Here is a 16823-nt window from a genome sequence, read left to right as displayed (position 1 = left end):
CTTTTACCCAAACATTGTCCAGCTTAAGTTCATCAAAATCTTGTTCAGGGAGTCTATTTATAAATTTTCTCTGACTCAGGCACCCATCCAACATAGAGCATTTATAAATTTTCACTTAACTAATCTGAAAACTCATTTATTGTTCAAGTTTAGGAATCCATTGTCTTCCTTCCTCACAAATAGGTAAGGAATTCCCTCTTATTTAATTAACAGGCATTCCTTTCTGCATCAGTCAACAACCCTTCCTCTGTGGTGTATCACATCACAAGGGTATGTAAGCCCGTGTAAGAGGTCTTCTATATTATTCTTTAAGGTTGTCTCAAATACTATAGCAGTGCCTATGATAACCAGTAACAAATCAAAATTTAACTTCAAGTAATTTGAAGATTACTCTTGCCCTTCAGAGCAAACCTATATTTCATACTTCTTTATTGCTCCTTTCTTAAGCTATTCTGACCACTCTGGAATTTCACACTCACTTTAGAATAAATTTGAGGTTTCCTGGGAAGAACCAAAGGACTCTGGCTGATGTCGTATTAAAACAGTTAAATCTAGAGATAATTAGCATCTTTGTATTGATAGACGCATAGTTTACAATTGTACGTATTAATGGTCTGGACTGTGATATTTCAACACCTGCAGTGTGCACTGGTCAAATCAGGAACAATATTTTAGAGTCAGTTCTCTTCCTCGAGCATCTGGTGCCCTGAGTAAGAATTTAGGTCACCAAGCCTGGAGCCAAGGTGCCCTTAGCTGATGAGTCACGCTGCCAGCTCCCATCATTTCTTTACGTTGAAATCTTTAAGCACCTCACTTCTATACCTTCATAACTGTCTTAATCAGGGTTTCTATCCCTGCACAAAACATCATGACCAAGAAGCAAGTTGGGGAGGAAAGGGTTTATTCAGCTTATAATTCCATACTGCTGTTTATCACCAAGGAAATCAGGACTGGAACTCAAGCAGGTCAGAAAACAGGAGCTGATGCAGAGGCCATGGATGGATGTTCCTTACTGGCTTGCTTCCCCTGGCTTGCTCAGCCTGCTCTCTTATAGAACCCAAGACTACCAGCCCAGAGATGATCCCACCCACAAGGGGCCTTTCCCCCTTGATCACTAATTGAGAAAATGCCTTACAATTGGATGTCATGGAGGCATTTCCTCAACTGAAGCTCCTTTCTCTGTGATAACTCCAGCTGTGTCAAGTTGACACAAAACTAGCCAGTACAATAACTTACCTAATTGTGAACTCTAGTGGCCATTCTATGCTGTAGAACACTAGAACTTATTCCCTGTATCTTGATTTTTGGGTTTCTTTCATCTAAAGTTTTTACCCCCGACTCCAAGCCCACCATCCTACCGTCCCACCCCCTGCCCACTGCCAACGTCTAATAGCAGCTATCCTGAGCTGAAATCTGTATTGTTTACTTACCTCCTACCTGAAAGATAAACATGGTATTGTGAGACCCCGACTTAAAGTGTTTCTCCCTGAAAGGTAAAGCCCCTGGACGGTCCCAAAGCTTGTTTTCCCCGATCTCTAAAAATACAGCCAGAAAGAAGCTCTTTGTTCTCTATAGCCAGCAAAAAGCATTTTTTGTTTCAATACCTTACAATCAGAGATGCGATAATTGTAAAAAAAAAGACCTAGCCAGGCACTTGCCTGGCTCCCTGTGCCAAGGACACCCATCCCCCTGCCCCCCACCAGAGAAGAGCTGTAGCCAGACTCCTCCCAACTCCTCCCAATTCCTCACTTTTCCTTTTAAAGCTGTTACTGTTACTGCTCGGCGTTGAACTCCCCTGCCCTGCACGGTGGAAGGAGTTCGTCCTCAGCTAGCTGATAATAAAACCTCTTGCAGTTTGCATCAGGTGTGGTTTTCTCTCGAGTCATTGGGGTGCCGGCCAGCTCATCCCAGGACTTGAGCAGAGGCCCAGCTTTGGGGGTCTTACAGTATCTTTGCTTCTGTGACTAAATTATTTTGTGTCACACAAAATGCCCTACAGATAAATCTGTAATAGCTTCTAAGATAGTAATTCATCTTCCTTATTATTTTTCCAACTATTTGTTAGATTTGCTCCCCGATACCTTAATTCTTTGCTGATTAAAGAAAAGTCTGTCAATTTTCACCATGTTACATGTTTTCATACTCGTTCCTTTAGATTGAGAGCTAAGCATTTGGGTTCTCCTTTTAGTAACACTGAAAATGAATGATTTGGGGGTAAAATTTCAAAAATTAATTTCTTTTGGTTTTGAGACAGGTTCTCACTGTGGAACATACTTTGTAGACCAAGCTGGCTTTAAACTCAGAGATCTGCCTGCCTCTGCCTCCCAAGTATGAGATTAAAGGTGTATGTCACCACTGCCTGGACCCTCACTTCTGTCTGTACTTCTGGAGTTACTGAGGACTTGAAATTACAGTAATACTTCTGGGAACTATATCAGTTCACTATTTTTTTTTAAGAATCTCCTTTGCTCCATTATAATCATATAATTTTGATTTGGGGGTGGGTACAGGAAAATGTTTGCTTTTCAGTTTTGACTGTGGCCCATATCAGCAATTTTTTCAGTTGCCAATTAAAAGATACTGTTCAGCAAATTTCCTGCATGATAAGCCAACTTTGTCTCTGTCTCTGCTGCATCAAAGGATATTCATATTAAAATTCTGCCAAGGTACTCCTCACCAACTGCAGCCCTGGGACGTTGTTGAATTTGTGTATGCTTTATGAACTGCCTCTGAGAGTCCTACCTAAAATCCAGGAGGGGAAAAAGGCGGGAGCTGTTTTCAGTGAAGATTATCACAAACAGCAGAGATGAAAGCACCAACTTCACCGCGCAGTCTCTGCGCTCTAACTTGCTCACGATTAAAGGATGATTTTAATTGCCAAACTTTGAAATTTTATTAAATGTTTTGTGGAAATGTATCGAATGAATCCCAGACATACATAAATAAACAGGCAGCTGTTTGCAATTTGCATTTTATCAGTTTTGAAAGAGCACAATGTTCTTCCTGCGTCTTATTTTCAGAATTTGCGTTTTATCACCGTTGGCTACCCACTATATCCTATGCAGTACTTGAATATCTCATTCTTTGAATTTTCATTTTTGATTGTAAATCAGATGATTGCTGGAGTTTCTCTCTTTCCTCATTTTCCTCTTCTCTCAACCTCCAGGCTTACTTACTCCCGTTTCTTCTTGGCTCTAATAACAAAATACACAAAATACTTAATTTTCTTGACGTTTTTGCTGGGATATCACCATGAAATATATATGAACATAATCTAAAGGCAAAAAAAAAAAAAAAAACCAAGATGGAGCTTTAGCCATTCAATTGTAAATATACCATTCAAGCATTCAAGTTTACCAGGTTTCTTGGGTGGGTGAAAGACTGACCTAATATTGCATGGAAGCCTGCATTTAGGGGACGCCTAGAGAGAATGGAATGAACAGCTGTTAATAGGAAGACAGGTGTCTCCATATTCACTCTGGTATATCCCTATCAGGAGGCACATATGGCCACGGGGAAGACTGGCAATGAAAATCTGTCTGCCCACCTTCAGCTTGTGTCCTTGATTCTCATAGGCAGACAACCCTCCTCTCCCCTCCTCCCCTCTCCCCTCTTCTCCCTCACCCCTCTCTCCCCTCTCCCTTCTCCCCTCTCTCTCCTCTCTCCCCTCTTCCCTCTCTCCCCTCTCCCTCTACACTCATGTAACATTTTCCCAAAAGACTCTTCTGGTCTGTTCACACTCCTGTGGTCTTGGCTGCCAGTGCCTCAGAGGAACAGGCAAGTGGCAGCTTGTGCTTTCTCTCTTCCCTCCAGCAATCCATCTGTCCACTGGGAAATGCCACAAAGGCTGTTCTGTGCCCTAGCAAGAGTATGCATGGGGAAAAAAACACAAGCTAATCTTTCTCTCTTTGGTCTAAGGATGACGCAAAAACTGGAAAGGATGAATTTGGGAGTTGCCAGTTTCCAAGAAGCATGGAAGAAAACAAATGTGTGCTTTATAATATACTAGATATTCCTTTTATAAAGTATTGTATAATAAATATATAATTGTATATATAACACATATATGTATATTATATTACATATATGTAATATAATACACATAACACATATGTATAATATATATTATTTTATATATATTATATATATATGTATGTGTGTGCGTGCGTGCGTGTGTGTGTGTGTGTGTGTGTGTGTGTGTGTGTATCTTAAGTTTAAGTCCTCATTCTTGCTGGTGTTATAGACCTTTGTATACAAGTTTATTTGAATTGGTGATTTCTTAGTCACTTTGCTTTCATAATTGAGTGATATTTAAAGGTTTTTCTTGCATTTGTGTTCCTCTCCCAGACTCTGTGCTTGCTGCTTCTCCTAATTTCTGGGATGAGTCAAGGAGAATGGGCCAAAGAGAATACATAATTTCAGCACATCTGATGTAGCTGTGTCTTGAGTCAGATAACCTTCCTAGGGTTTTAAAATGGTAACATACAGCCTTGTCACCTGGCCATGTTGTTAAGATGAGATTCGATCACGGCAGGTCTAATATAGAAACTCCACCTTTCTAATAAACTTGTAGGGATGACATGGACCTTAATTTTGTAAACAAGGGTTTGCTCCCTGGGTGCTAGACTGATTTCTAGTTATGTCTCTGTCAGAGGCCATCTGTTGAGATTACAGCTAAGTACCACCCTCACCCCAGTAGAGTTAAACAACAAGCGTATCTTTCTGAAGTTCATCCCTTCCCCTGTAGCCAGAATGCTACATGGCTCATTCACTCCCCAATCTCTCTTACAAGGGCTCACTCCTCATTGAGACCCACAAGACAGTGTGATGTCCATCTATGTAACCTTGACACATAGAATCTTTAAGAACCTGTCTTCAACCTTTTATGTGGAATAGCACCTGCCTTTTCCAGAAACCACATGACACAGACATTCTCTCCAAAGCTACACACACACACACACACACACACACACACACACACACACACTGCACCTAAGTAGTGCAATCCAGACCTACATGGATGTGTATATATTCTGTGCTACACATAGGAGGTGCCCACTCACATGCTGAATGACATATGTTTCTGAGCCCTGGTACTTCTATGGCTACTGTTTAACCATTTGGTTTTGGGAGGGAAAAGGGGTTACTGGGGTACAAAAGTAGCCACTCTGGCAATAGTCGAGCAAAGACCACATCTTTAGTGTTCCAAATGCATCCCTCTGTGATGAAAGTCACAGCATGTGACTGTTTATGTGAACCTTCTAGAAGGTCCTGGTGTAAAGGCTTATGGATTCAGAATATTTTAAAATTTCTGGGATCTCTATTTAGATATAAGTTCTCTGCCTCAATTATCTCTTTTGGAAAGAGTCATTGTCTGACAAGTAATTTGTATCCACTGTAACTATTTTCTAAGCAGACTAAGACATCAACCTGTTTAGCAAAAGACCCACCTATGGTCAGAACTCCTACCAATGGCTAACCTGAGGTTTCCTGCATTCTTGTTCTCTGATTGAGGAAAATGTATAACACCATACTGATACCCTATTCTTGGTGATCATATTATGCACCGCTAGACCATATTAGCCTACGTTTGTCTCTGATAACTTCAGCAAGACAGTGTGTTATTTATACTGATAACACATTAATAGGCAAAACTGAACACCATGAAGCAAAATAACATTATCTTGCCACTGTACTAGGGACCACTAACTCTCCAGGCCTCATATGTATTTAAGTGATCTTAAAATTCTTATCAGTTTTAAGTGTTCTCAAACCTGTTTCTGGAGCTTAGAACTTGTTATTTGTTTTCAGAACTACATGGCACATTAAAGTCACCAGGTGCCACGCTCTCCCGTTGAGTCAGCTTGACAGGCTGAGGCTTAAAAGCTACTCATGAGGCAAAAGAGTTTCACAGAAACTTGCTCCTGGAGTCTGGGGTTCTCTCTAACCCATACATTAATTTTCCATTCCCGAGTCTAGTGTATGGATCCACGTGCTCTCTTTTAGTATTATCCTATTATAAATGCCTTTTAAGATTGAATTCTGACATAGCTAAAGCCTTCCGCCAGTGTTCCCACAGTCCTAGAAAGTCCTTGAGCAAGACCATGGGCTTGGAATTCAGGAAGAATGTTGCTATACAGTGACATTCAGAATAGCCTCTGGTACTACACTATCACTTAGAATAAAAGCCAAGTCGCTCCCATATACAGGAATTTACAATGGTTTAGGAAGTAGATCGGTTGTGGTTTTAGAGTATTGCATTATTCATGAGATGGTTAGCAAGAACGGAACTCCCTAATTAGAACCATGACTTGGGTGTGAAAGCCCTTGCCCTAGTAGAGTAAAGACCTCACACCTGGCTTCTAAGACTATAGCTGAGTTACACCCATACACAGGTATTTACAATGGCCTAAGGGGAAGGTGGACTATACACTAGACTAAAATAGGAACTATGGCAAGGGCACGAAGCCCTTGACCCTGGCTTCTAAGATTAAGTGAATCTTAGGTGGAGCCCTTGTTGATCCCGGTTGTTAACAATGAATTCTATCCCAGGTGGTTCCCGTTAGACTTTCTGTGTTTGCATTCCTCTGTTTTATGTAAGAATCCAGTAACCTCTTTGTACTTTGCAAGTATGTCACCCAACTTCCTTATTGTCTTCTGTATAAAAAGTTTGATGCTCGATTTGACAAATTACATTCAGATTCTACACAACCTCTCCTGTGTGCATTTGTCTGTCAATTCATCCGACACTTTGCCCACCCACGACTAAAGACCCGTTCCACGCAGACAAAGGGGCCCAGAGGGTCTGCGGCAACCAGGGTGTATTTACCTGGATATACCTTTTCAGTTTTTGAATAAGTTTTTGAAAAAGGAATTCTTCTTCGCCAGGCTGAACCATTATACGATGTTGACATATGTTTATCTGAGAAAAATAAAGGAAATATGGCTGGATAAAACAATTATATTCCAAGAGCATTTCAAAGCTATAAACATCTTAGCAATAGGAATTATCCTTCATGTGTTTCCTCTACCATTTGAAAACAAGTGACTTTTATAACTCCACTTAAGTGATCAGCAACATGGTTGCAAAGCTCTCAAATTACAGTTCATTTCCTTTTCTTTTGTTTTCTTTTTATTAGATATTTTCTTTATTTACATTTCAAATGTTATCCCCTTTCCTGGTTTCCTTCTGAAAATCCTCCTTCCCCTCCCCCTTCCCCTACCCCATTCCCCTACACTGGGGCATCAAGCCTTCAAAGGACCAAGGGCCTCTCCTCCCATTGATGACCAACTAGGCCATCCTCTCCTACATATGCAGCTGGAGCCATGAGTCCCACCATGTGTACTCTTTGGTTGGTAGTTTATTTCCTGGGAGCTCTGGGGGTACTGGTTAGTTCATATTGTTGTTCCTCCTAAGGGGTTGCAAACCCCTTCAGCTCTTTGGGTCCTTTCTCTAGCTCCTTCATTGGGGACCCTGTCCTCAGTCCAATGGTAGGCTGGGAGCATCCACCTCTCTATTTGTCAGGTACTGGTGGAGTCTCTCAGGAGACAGCTATAACAGACTTCTATCAGCAAGCACTTTTTGGCATCCACAAAAGTCTCTGGGTTTAAGGTTCTGTCCCATGAGGCTACTCTAGTAGACAGAACAGTATCTAAATACAGTATTTCACAGCCTTTCTTCTGTGATTTAACATACTGTATTACTAATGTTTGGAGAGGCCATGAACTTTAAAGAGAACACAGAGTGGGTTGGGGTGGGGGCCTGGAGGAAGAGAGAAATGGTATAATTATATTATTTCAAAAGCTAAAAGAAATTTAACATTCCACCCAAGAAATAAACTACTTTATAAATATTTTTAATTTTTCTTTTAAAACAATAACAAGTTACATTTCCTTTTATGAAGTGGCCTCTATGAATACAGTGACTGCAGAAATAGTGAGTTTGGGACCCAAGGAATTCAGAGCAGGTACACACTCACACATACACACACTCACAGCTAATTCATCTATAAAGTCATGGTCTTTTTTCTTGACTCCCAAACATTATTTTATTTGTGTTTTCAGGTTATTACTACAAAACTATAGATCTCAGAACATGACTCATAACAATACCAAGAATTTTCTTTTTGGCGTATGTCATTTTTATGGATTGATATTTGTGTGAATGAAGCATAGCCAGATAACAAGTACAATTGCCGGTGTGTTCAGTTTCCACAAATCTAGACTTTGGCAAAAGATTGTGCTATATGCACTGTAGCTTTCACAGCTGTCACAGTATTTCAGAGAAAAAAAAAAGCATAATAGTAATTAAATTAAAAGTTTCCTCTGAGTGCATACTTATTTGCTCATATGCATCCATACATCACTACATCCATCCATACATTTGTTGTATTCTACAACAAATAATTTAAACAAAAACGTCAACTTAAGTTGTTAAAGACTGACATCGAGCCCTTAGCTACTGTTTCCAAAAGTTCTTGACAGTTGGAACTCCCCAAATCCCACTGTGAATACAAAGCTACCGTGTGAATTGTAGAGAACTGACTGGCATTTTGTTAAGTCGGGAGAACTGAAACCCAACTTCAAAAGAGCAAAACTCATCTAAAGCAGGAAGAGAAAGCGATTTTCCCCCTGTGGCCTTGTCTTTCCTGACATACGCCATGCCTTTGCCTATTACATGATGAAATGATTTAGAAGGTCCTGTGGGAGCGATGAGAGGTTGTCAGAAATATTGCAGTTAACCCTCACACTAACCCTTTCTGAAAGTAATCAAGACGTCCTCAAGAAAAGCCAGGGTAGTAGTCTGACAGTAATAATTGGACAGTGCACTTAGTGGAACGAGAAAATGTCAACCACGTAGAAATAATCCTCCCTAGCGAAATAAAACTACCCAGGGTGAACAGAGTGCAGAGCATGGAGGCAAAGCTTTAGGGAGGTACAGCGGCAACCCGTCAGCACCCAGCGTGAGTATTCTTCTGTGGCCTTTAAATCATGTGCACGACTGACTGCCCATGGATGCTATCTTCCGGCCACTATTGAAGATGTTACAGTGATGCTGGTCCAGGAAAAGCAATGGGAGGGAGGAGTGGAGATCAGCTTCCCGTGGGGGAAATCCTAAGTCAAAGTGCAGTCAAGAGTGAACCGCATCAACAAAGAGGCTCACCTGGACAGAGGTTGAGTTTGGGTTCCTTGTTGACATCAGCTTTGTTGTAGGACCGGCTCGTGGGCCTGCTTCGGGGAGGGGTGTTCAGTGTGACAGTTCTTACTGCATCTCTTGGAGCATGCGTATAGGAGGCGTTCTCGGCATTCCGGTTTTTATTATGATGATGGTAACTCATTTTATGTTTGGGATTTGGGATGTGCACTGCTGTAAAATCAAGGAGTAGAGATGAGGGAAGAACTGGGCCGGATTCACATTCATAGAAATACACTGCACATGAAGCATGGGGTATCAAGACAGAAGATGATACAAGCTAAAGAATGACTCAGTTCAGAGGAGAATTGGGTAAACTTTAAAGTAGACTTTAAGTTACTTGAAAGTGAAAAATTATAATTAGAAATATCAAACGCTTGGATATTCTACCTCTCCGCATTCCAGAGCCAGGAAAGTTCTTTGGTTCATCATAAATCCATTTTCTTTTCTTCACACCTTTAAAATGAGGCTTCCTCACTGGCTGGACATCATTCACTTGGAGAAGATACAATTTTTTTTACAGTTTTTAAGAGAAAGTTTTATGTGAAAAAAATAACTGAGGTGATAATTACATATCTGTGCATTCTCACATCAACCAAAAGCACGGCACTCTAAAACAAGCTTTTAGAACAAAGAACAACTGGTTTTTAAGTGTCCAAAAAAGTCCCCCTTAGAAACACATTAATGAGAAAACAACTTTTGATAAGTTGCTTTCCTTTTTAAAATATGTCTTATTGTTCCCCAAAGGACTGTGCAGACTCCTTAAAAAGAACAGAAAAGTGCACTCTGATCATAATTACAAATCGAAGATAATGCTATTTTAAGGTCGCAATTGTTATCTTCAAAATAAATCCTTTTGTATTTTCTAAGCCTGTACTACCATTTCTTTACACATTAGGTTAATGCATAAAGTACTTTTATTGAATTTTGCCTTAATCTTTGTATGGCATTTTGAGGTTGGATATACAGATAGTTTGGTTGAGCGAGGCTGAATTTTAGAAGCTGAAAGACTCCAACCATACTTATCCCACATTTTAGACTGATACACTCACATCCCATGCATTCTAAGTTTTTTCAAGACTTTCAAAGGATTTTTTTTTTCAGAGACCTTGAAACCAATTTTGTAGAGGCATTCTGTTGTTTACCAATGCCCACAAGGAAAATGAGTGTCTGTGTAGAGATTACAGGAAGCCTCTATTAATAGGCTAATGGATCCCTCTTTGCCTTAACCTTCAACCTTAGCTTCAGCTTTAAGCCCTCAGAATCTTTGCCTCTTCACCATGCATCATGCCCGTGTCCACTCCCAGACTCCCACACATAAGTTGTTAACATCTAACATCATTAACATTAGTTTCCTGAGGAAAGTGATTGTCGTTCTCCTTTAGTGGCTGAGGACCAAGAATATCAAAGAAGTTGAGCAAATGAAACAAGGAACAGGGGGTATGTGGTGGTTTAAATAATTATGGCCCCCATAAACTCGTATATGTGAGTGTTTGTGTCATGGGCAGTGGTACTTTTAGGAAGTGTGGTCTTGTTGGAGTGGGTGTGGTCTTATGGAGGAAGATTGTCACTAAAGGGACAGGTTTTGAGGTCTTGAGTGCTCAAGTTCCACCCAGCGTGGAAACCAGTCTCCTCCTGCTGCCTGTGGATCAAAATGTAGAATTCTCGGCTCCTTCTCCAGCACCATGTCTGCCTGCACACTGCCATGCTTCCTGCCGTGATGAAAATGAACTAAACTTCTGAAACTGTAAGCCAGCCTCTATGAAATGTTTTCCTTTGTAAGAGTTGCTTGTGTCATGGTTGTCTCTTCAACGACAATGGAAACCCTCACTAAGAGGGAAGGAGAGAAGGAACCAAGAAGTTGCTCAAAGCACCACTGCCAAGGAGAAGCCAAATCAAGAACAATGATCCACAGTTATTACAAAGCTGCCAATATATTATATTGCATGACAGACAAAATCCAACATGATGTGCCAGTGGCCTTCTGCAGAGGCGGTTGGCATTCCTGTCAGTATGCACCTTAACTAGTGGATATAATTGACTACCACCTATATCAGAATCTGGACTCTGAACCTAAAGATATCATTTGTTTACTTCTTAGTGTAGACTTTTCAAAGGACACTTTTCCCCTCTCTTTCTTTCCTTTCCTTTTCAAATTCTATCTCAAATCCTAAAGGTACACCCATAATAAGACAAGGAAAGGGATAAGACTGTCTTACTTGAAGAGGGGTTCTCTCTGCACTTCATGCTGATATTCTCAGTGGCATTTAACACATGCGTTGTAGTCATGAGGCGAGTAGTTAGAGGATGCTTTGGATGAAGACCATTCTTGCTTTCTTCTATGCAAGTTAAGAGGATAAAATGCCAGTATTAGAAGCTGTTTGTGAGTGCACCTATTATATGTATCTGGCGTTTACTAGAGGGCATGGGTAAACTTTTCTAATTGCCAACCCTACCCCTCAAGTACTGATAAAACTTTTTCTTTTTTACAAAAATCTAAAACTAGCTTTCATTGCAATGCAAAACATGAGAATTTTGTGCTAACATTCTGACATCTCCATGAGATTTTGTTTTTAGTCAATCACATAGTTTTTGATGAATGAGCCCATTTATGTTAAGTTCTCAAAACCCTTTCAGTAGAGCCACATTCATTTTCCCTGTGAGTAGCAGTGGGACCATCCAATAAACTTTTCCCAGTTATGAGAATGTTCTAAATCTGTGCTGTTTCATATAACTGCCAGTAGCCACATGTCTATTTGCTACCTGTTATTGGGGCTAGTGAAGTTGAAAAGCTTAATTTAGAGCCTTGTTAATTATAATTAAATTAGGCACTCATTTATAGCTAGCTAGATAGTAACCTTAAAACTAAACTTAAAACTAGCTTTTTTTTTCTTTACATGAATTTCATTAGTAGATTAGACATAAAAAATTAACTTCCAATATAAGAGATCTTCGTATAAATATTCCACTAAATCACTTGACACAAATGTCTTTTCCTATGCATCTGGCCACCTGAGCACTCCAAATTGCAGACAGATGAAGTAGCTCAGAGCTCTAGAGCAGATGTTTACTCGAGTTATAGAGCACAAATTCTTTTTTTTTTTTTTTTTTTAAAGCACAGATTCTTATCCTGCTGGTCATAACCCCTTTCACAGGGGTCACATCTCAGATGTCCTCCATATCATATGTTTACATTATGATTCATAACAGTACTAAAATTACAGTTATGAAGTAGCAGTGGCAGCCATTTTATGGTCAGGGGGCCACCATAACATAAGGAGCTGTAATAAAGGGTTGTAGCATTGGGAAGGTTGAGAACCACTACCCTGGAGTACTCGCAGGCTGTGGTTAGCAATTATTGTATAACACGTATGTCATTCATGAGAATGAGTCTCTTCGAAGTATTTCTAAGGAAACTCAGTCATTATGCTTTAAGTTGCCAAAAGAAAACTTGAAAGGTCTTATTGCGATTTAAGAAGGCCAGTCCCTTTATAGCTGCAGGATCCTCCAACAGACAAACTTTTCAGTCTAGAAAGCAGGCTATAAAACATAAAACAATTCAGTACACAGCCACTCTAGAGCCTTGGGGCTCTGGTGTCCTATTTAGTACTTTTTTGATGTATTATCTCTTGATTATATTTGATTTTTATAACAGCTAGGGTGTATGGTTAATTTCTCTACCCCAAGTACAGATGTGTCAATGTTATAATGTGATTCAATTACCTTTGACATTTGAGCATTTTGAGGTGGTTTCTTTGTCTTCAGTTAATGCTTCACTTTCATCCACTCCAAGAAATATGATCCTCTGTGGAGCATAGCAGTCACCTCCTGGAACAAAAGTGTAGGCAGCAAGAGCAAAAAGAGGCATGTGACTACCTTTCAAGATAGGAGTGATCTTCCCAATGTCTCTGTTTAAGAGTAATCTTTAGATATATTCATAGTACATCTAACTTACGTTTCATATAAGATCTCCAGATATATGAAGCCAGTTTCATTTTCCCAGGGCTTCAATTTTTTTTCAAAATAAATATGCAGAGTTGTTTTAAAAACCACATATATAGTTAATGGTAACTTCACCATGCAATTTATTCTATTAAGCAAACTGTTTTGAAAAACCACTGTCTTTGTGTATGAGAGATGTGTTTATTTACACATGTACACCTGTGTGCATTTGTGTGTGTGTGTGTGTGTGTGCATTTGCATGTGAGTGTGTGTGTGTTATAGTGCTGTTGTGTCAGGCAAATACTGCTTTGCCCCAGACATCCACTATCTCTGCCTTTCTCAATCTTCTTACCTGATGTTACATGACCATCACTGAACCTTGGGTTGTAGGCATGTGATATAGATGACACATTGAGAGTTGAACACTCTATCACTCTTTTTCCCCCATGTCAATGACTTGTGAGTCTCTGTATTAATCTCCATGGGCTTACACACACACACACACACACACACACACACACTCACACACACATTGGAAAGGAGCAAAATGACATATACTTGATCCAAACACATTATTTGCATATATGGAGCCCTCAAACAATAAAAAAGATATCATTGAAAAAATAGCCTCGAGAGTCTCAGGCACCAATCAGAGATCTCAGCAGCTGTGTATTGTTTGGGAGACAAAATCTATAACATAAGCCTCCCCAGGGGAGAGAGGTCTTAATGACTAGCCTGAGTAAGCTCTCAGTTAAAGTTGGAAAGATTAGACTTTAGGAGTGACAGCCTTGTCTTTAGAGTGACTACTGTCACATGACAGAAAGGACAAACAGTATATCGCCTATCATGACCCTCTTAATAAGGCCTCAAAGACCACACCCAACAGAATCAAAGTAACCTACTGCTGTTCCACTTGCTATGCAGACAACAGGAAAACAACCTCAGCCACTCATTATGTGGTATTTTACTTGCAGTGCTCAGCACCTAAATTAAAACTGAGAGGATATACTAAGAAACACAAAAGTTCATAAAAACCACAGGAGAATGGAAAAGATAGAAGTATTATAAATCACAAAAATAGAAAAAAAATAACATAACAATTACAAAAAAGAAAAAGGAATGGAAAGAAACAGAGTGGAGAGGAGAGGAGAGGAGAGGAGGGGAGGGGAGGGGAGGGGAGGGGGAGGGGGAGGAGGAGGGGAGGGGGAGGGGGAGAGAGAGGGAGAGGGAAAGGGGGAGGAAAGGAAAGGAAAGGGTGATCAAGACTTTAGGTAGAAAATTCTTTAAAAGGTCAAAGAGAAGGTAGAATCACAAGGGGCAGGAAAATAAGCAAGACATCAGGTCAACAGGAAGGATCCAGTTGTATCTAGAGTAACTAAAAATAAAAAGCTAATTTCAAGAGATATTGAAATAAAACAGAACAATGTGACAAAAAATAAGTGAAGGCAGCCTATTAAGTTCATGGAAAGGTGCTTGATGTCATTAATAATCAGAAAAAAAACAAAAGATAGGACAATGAGGTATCACAAAGCTATCCAACAGCTTGCGGTGATGGCACCTGTGCAGGAGAGTTAGCCAGGATGGTATGAGCACGGGAGAACTGGTCTTCACTGTAGGCATGAGAACTGGCCTTGCTTCTTACCTGAGTGAGGTGGGAAAGCTTGCCCTGTGGTGAATGTGTGGGAGAGCTGTGGGCTGAGCAACTACGCAGGCCCAGACCCGTGGCTTTGGGCTGGCCTGCTCTAACATCTATCCCATTGCATCTATGGACTACTAGGGCACAGAAAGGGACTGTTCCTCCAGAACCAAAGCTGTGCGATCTCCAGGACACAGGCCAACCACAGGATATCCAAGAGAAATCCCAGTGAGGATCCAGTATGGGTAGTGTAGCAGAAGTCAGAGGCTTAAAATCAGAGCAATGACAACTCATGATGGCACTGAATGGTTACAAGTATAGTTTGAGCAAAAGACCATACTGTGTGACACACCATGATACACTGCAGCTTCCATGGCAAATGTGTGTGTGTGTATATATGTGTGTGTGCGTGTGTGTGTAGTTGCAATGAGTATATATGGAGGGATGAGATGAATAGGATTGGGGTACAGAATGTGAAATTCAAAAAAAATCAATAAAAAGTTAAGACAGAAAAGAAAAATGAAATTGGCACAGGGGGGTTGTTCCAGATGGCCACAGGCTGGAAATGATGCCTATGGTCTCTGGTACTTTTCACAAACACCACGCAGAGTGGTAAGGAATTTGAATTCTCAGCTGCACATATTCCTCGCTGAGATTCAACAAGGTGATAGGCTCAGCATTCTTGTTTGTGTTTTCATCATGCAGAGATGACCACAGGATGGGGCTTTCAGGAGGACAGCACAGCATTCTGTCATCACTATAACGATGCAAGGGAAGCTGCAAGGGATCTGAACCCTGATGTTGCTTCCTGCCTTGTGGCACAGCAGTAGCAGAGTCACTGAACGCTCTGAACTCTGTTTCCTCTCTAAAATAAAATAAGTAGTTTAATATTTGCTCATGGGAATCCTCTTCTCTCCTCTCTCTCTCTCTCTCTCTCTCTCTCTCTCTCTCTCTCTCTCTCTCTCTCTCTCTCTCTCTTGCTCGCTCTCCTTTCCCATCCTCTCTACCTCCCTCCTTTCTCTTTCTCTTTGTGTGTCTTCAGAAAGAAATGAATACGTATATAGATTATATTTTAAATAGGCACAGGTAAATACATATGTGATTTACCTTATTATTTACATAGCAATGTGCATGTACAACAATGTCAAAGGGCTACTTCAACAATCAACAATGTAACTGTGTCTCAAACAACTCAAATATTTAACCAAAATACTAAAATAAATGAGTTCAAACTCTATATTTCCACTTAAATAGCAATTAAAAATGCAAAACTCAACTGGCAGCAGTTACCAATGAGGGGGGCCTATTGCTTTAACTAGAACAAACCCTCCCTTAGTGACTGATGATAAAGATCTAATTTTAAGTATTATTGGGATATAACAGAACAACTTGAAAAAAGAGGGCATCAAGGTAGCCAAAAAGTTCGTGAAACTATGGAAACATAGATGAGTACGCATGTGGAATTGTCCCAAGCTATCCATCCCAAAGTAATATGCTTCATTACATTCAAAGCTCAAGAATACGTTAAAAATATTAAAACTAAAAACAATACTTCACAACTTTAAATTGAATCTGGACTCACTGGCTATAACCTCTCAAGATGTTCTACCCACTGTTAAAAGAATTTAATTATCAATTTAAAGTGTGTTACTCTCATATGCAAAGACCCAGGGGATGTTTCTAATTAAACAAAGAATCCCATGGTATCTGGAAAATCAACAAAACTCACTTCACTATGTCAGGATCCCAGTCTTCCAGATGAATGAGAGATTTGACATCCTTCTGTAACTGCTGCTAAGCAAGGTATTACTCACTGTGTTATTAGAAAGATTATGAAAGTGTAAAGCCATTCATTCTTACATTTCCTAAGTCCCAGCAGAGCAAGAAATGCATATGAAGGAAAGCAATGCTTTACAGGAAAGGGTTAGCTTCTCAATGACTGAAAGGGCTGGTCAGAGGATATGGATTGCCAGCTTCGCCCTTTGGCTCTCGTTAGGTCTACAGCATATAAGGGAAGAAGAAGACAGCATCAAAGTAGCACAGAGAGGAGAG

General features: G+C 40.2%; 1 protein-coding gene across 2 annotated transcripts in view; it reads right to left on the bottom strand.

The window, feature by feature from the left end:
• Window positions 1-2884: 2884 nt before the first annotated feature.
• The window catches only part of Zc3h11d (zinc finger CCCH-type containing 11D), a 28662-nt gene continuing 14723 nt past the window's right edge, over window positions 2885-16823 (bottom strand). For both annotated transcript variants that reach the window (XM_085843438.1, XM_021174590.2), the window contains exons 8-13: window positions 12917-13021; window positions 11413-11532; window positions 9584-9688; window positions 9164-9367; window positions 6830-6922; window positions 2885-3194 (exon numbers count right to left, since the gene is read on the bottom strand). In XM_085843438.1, coding sequence (XP_085699564.1) covers window positions 3169-3194; window positions 6830-6922; window positions 9164-9367; window positions 9584-9688; window positions 11413-11532; window positions 12917-13021 — 653 coding nt within the window. In that variant the 3' untranslated portion in view covers window positions 2885-3168. The remainder of the gene's footprint in view (window positions 3195-6829; window positions 6923-9163; window positions 9368-9583; window positions 9689-11412; window positions 11533-12916; window positions 13022-16823) is intronic.

Source organism: Mus caroli, unplaced genomic scaffold (assembly GCF_978045245.1).
Source record: "Mus caroli unplaced genomic scaffold, Mus_caroli_1 scaffold_9, whole genome shotgun sequence".
Lineage (NCBI taxonomy): Eukaryota > Metazoa > Chordata > Mammalia > Rodentia > Muridae > Mus > Mus caroli.
This window is presented reverse-complemented; position numbering and strand designations above follow the sequence as displayed.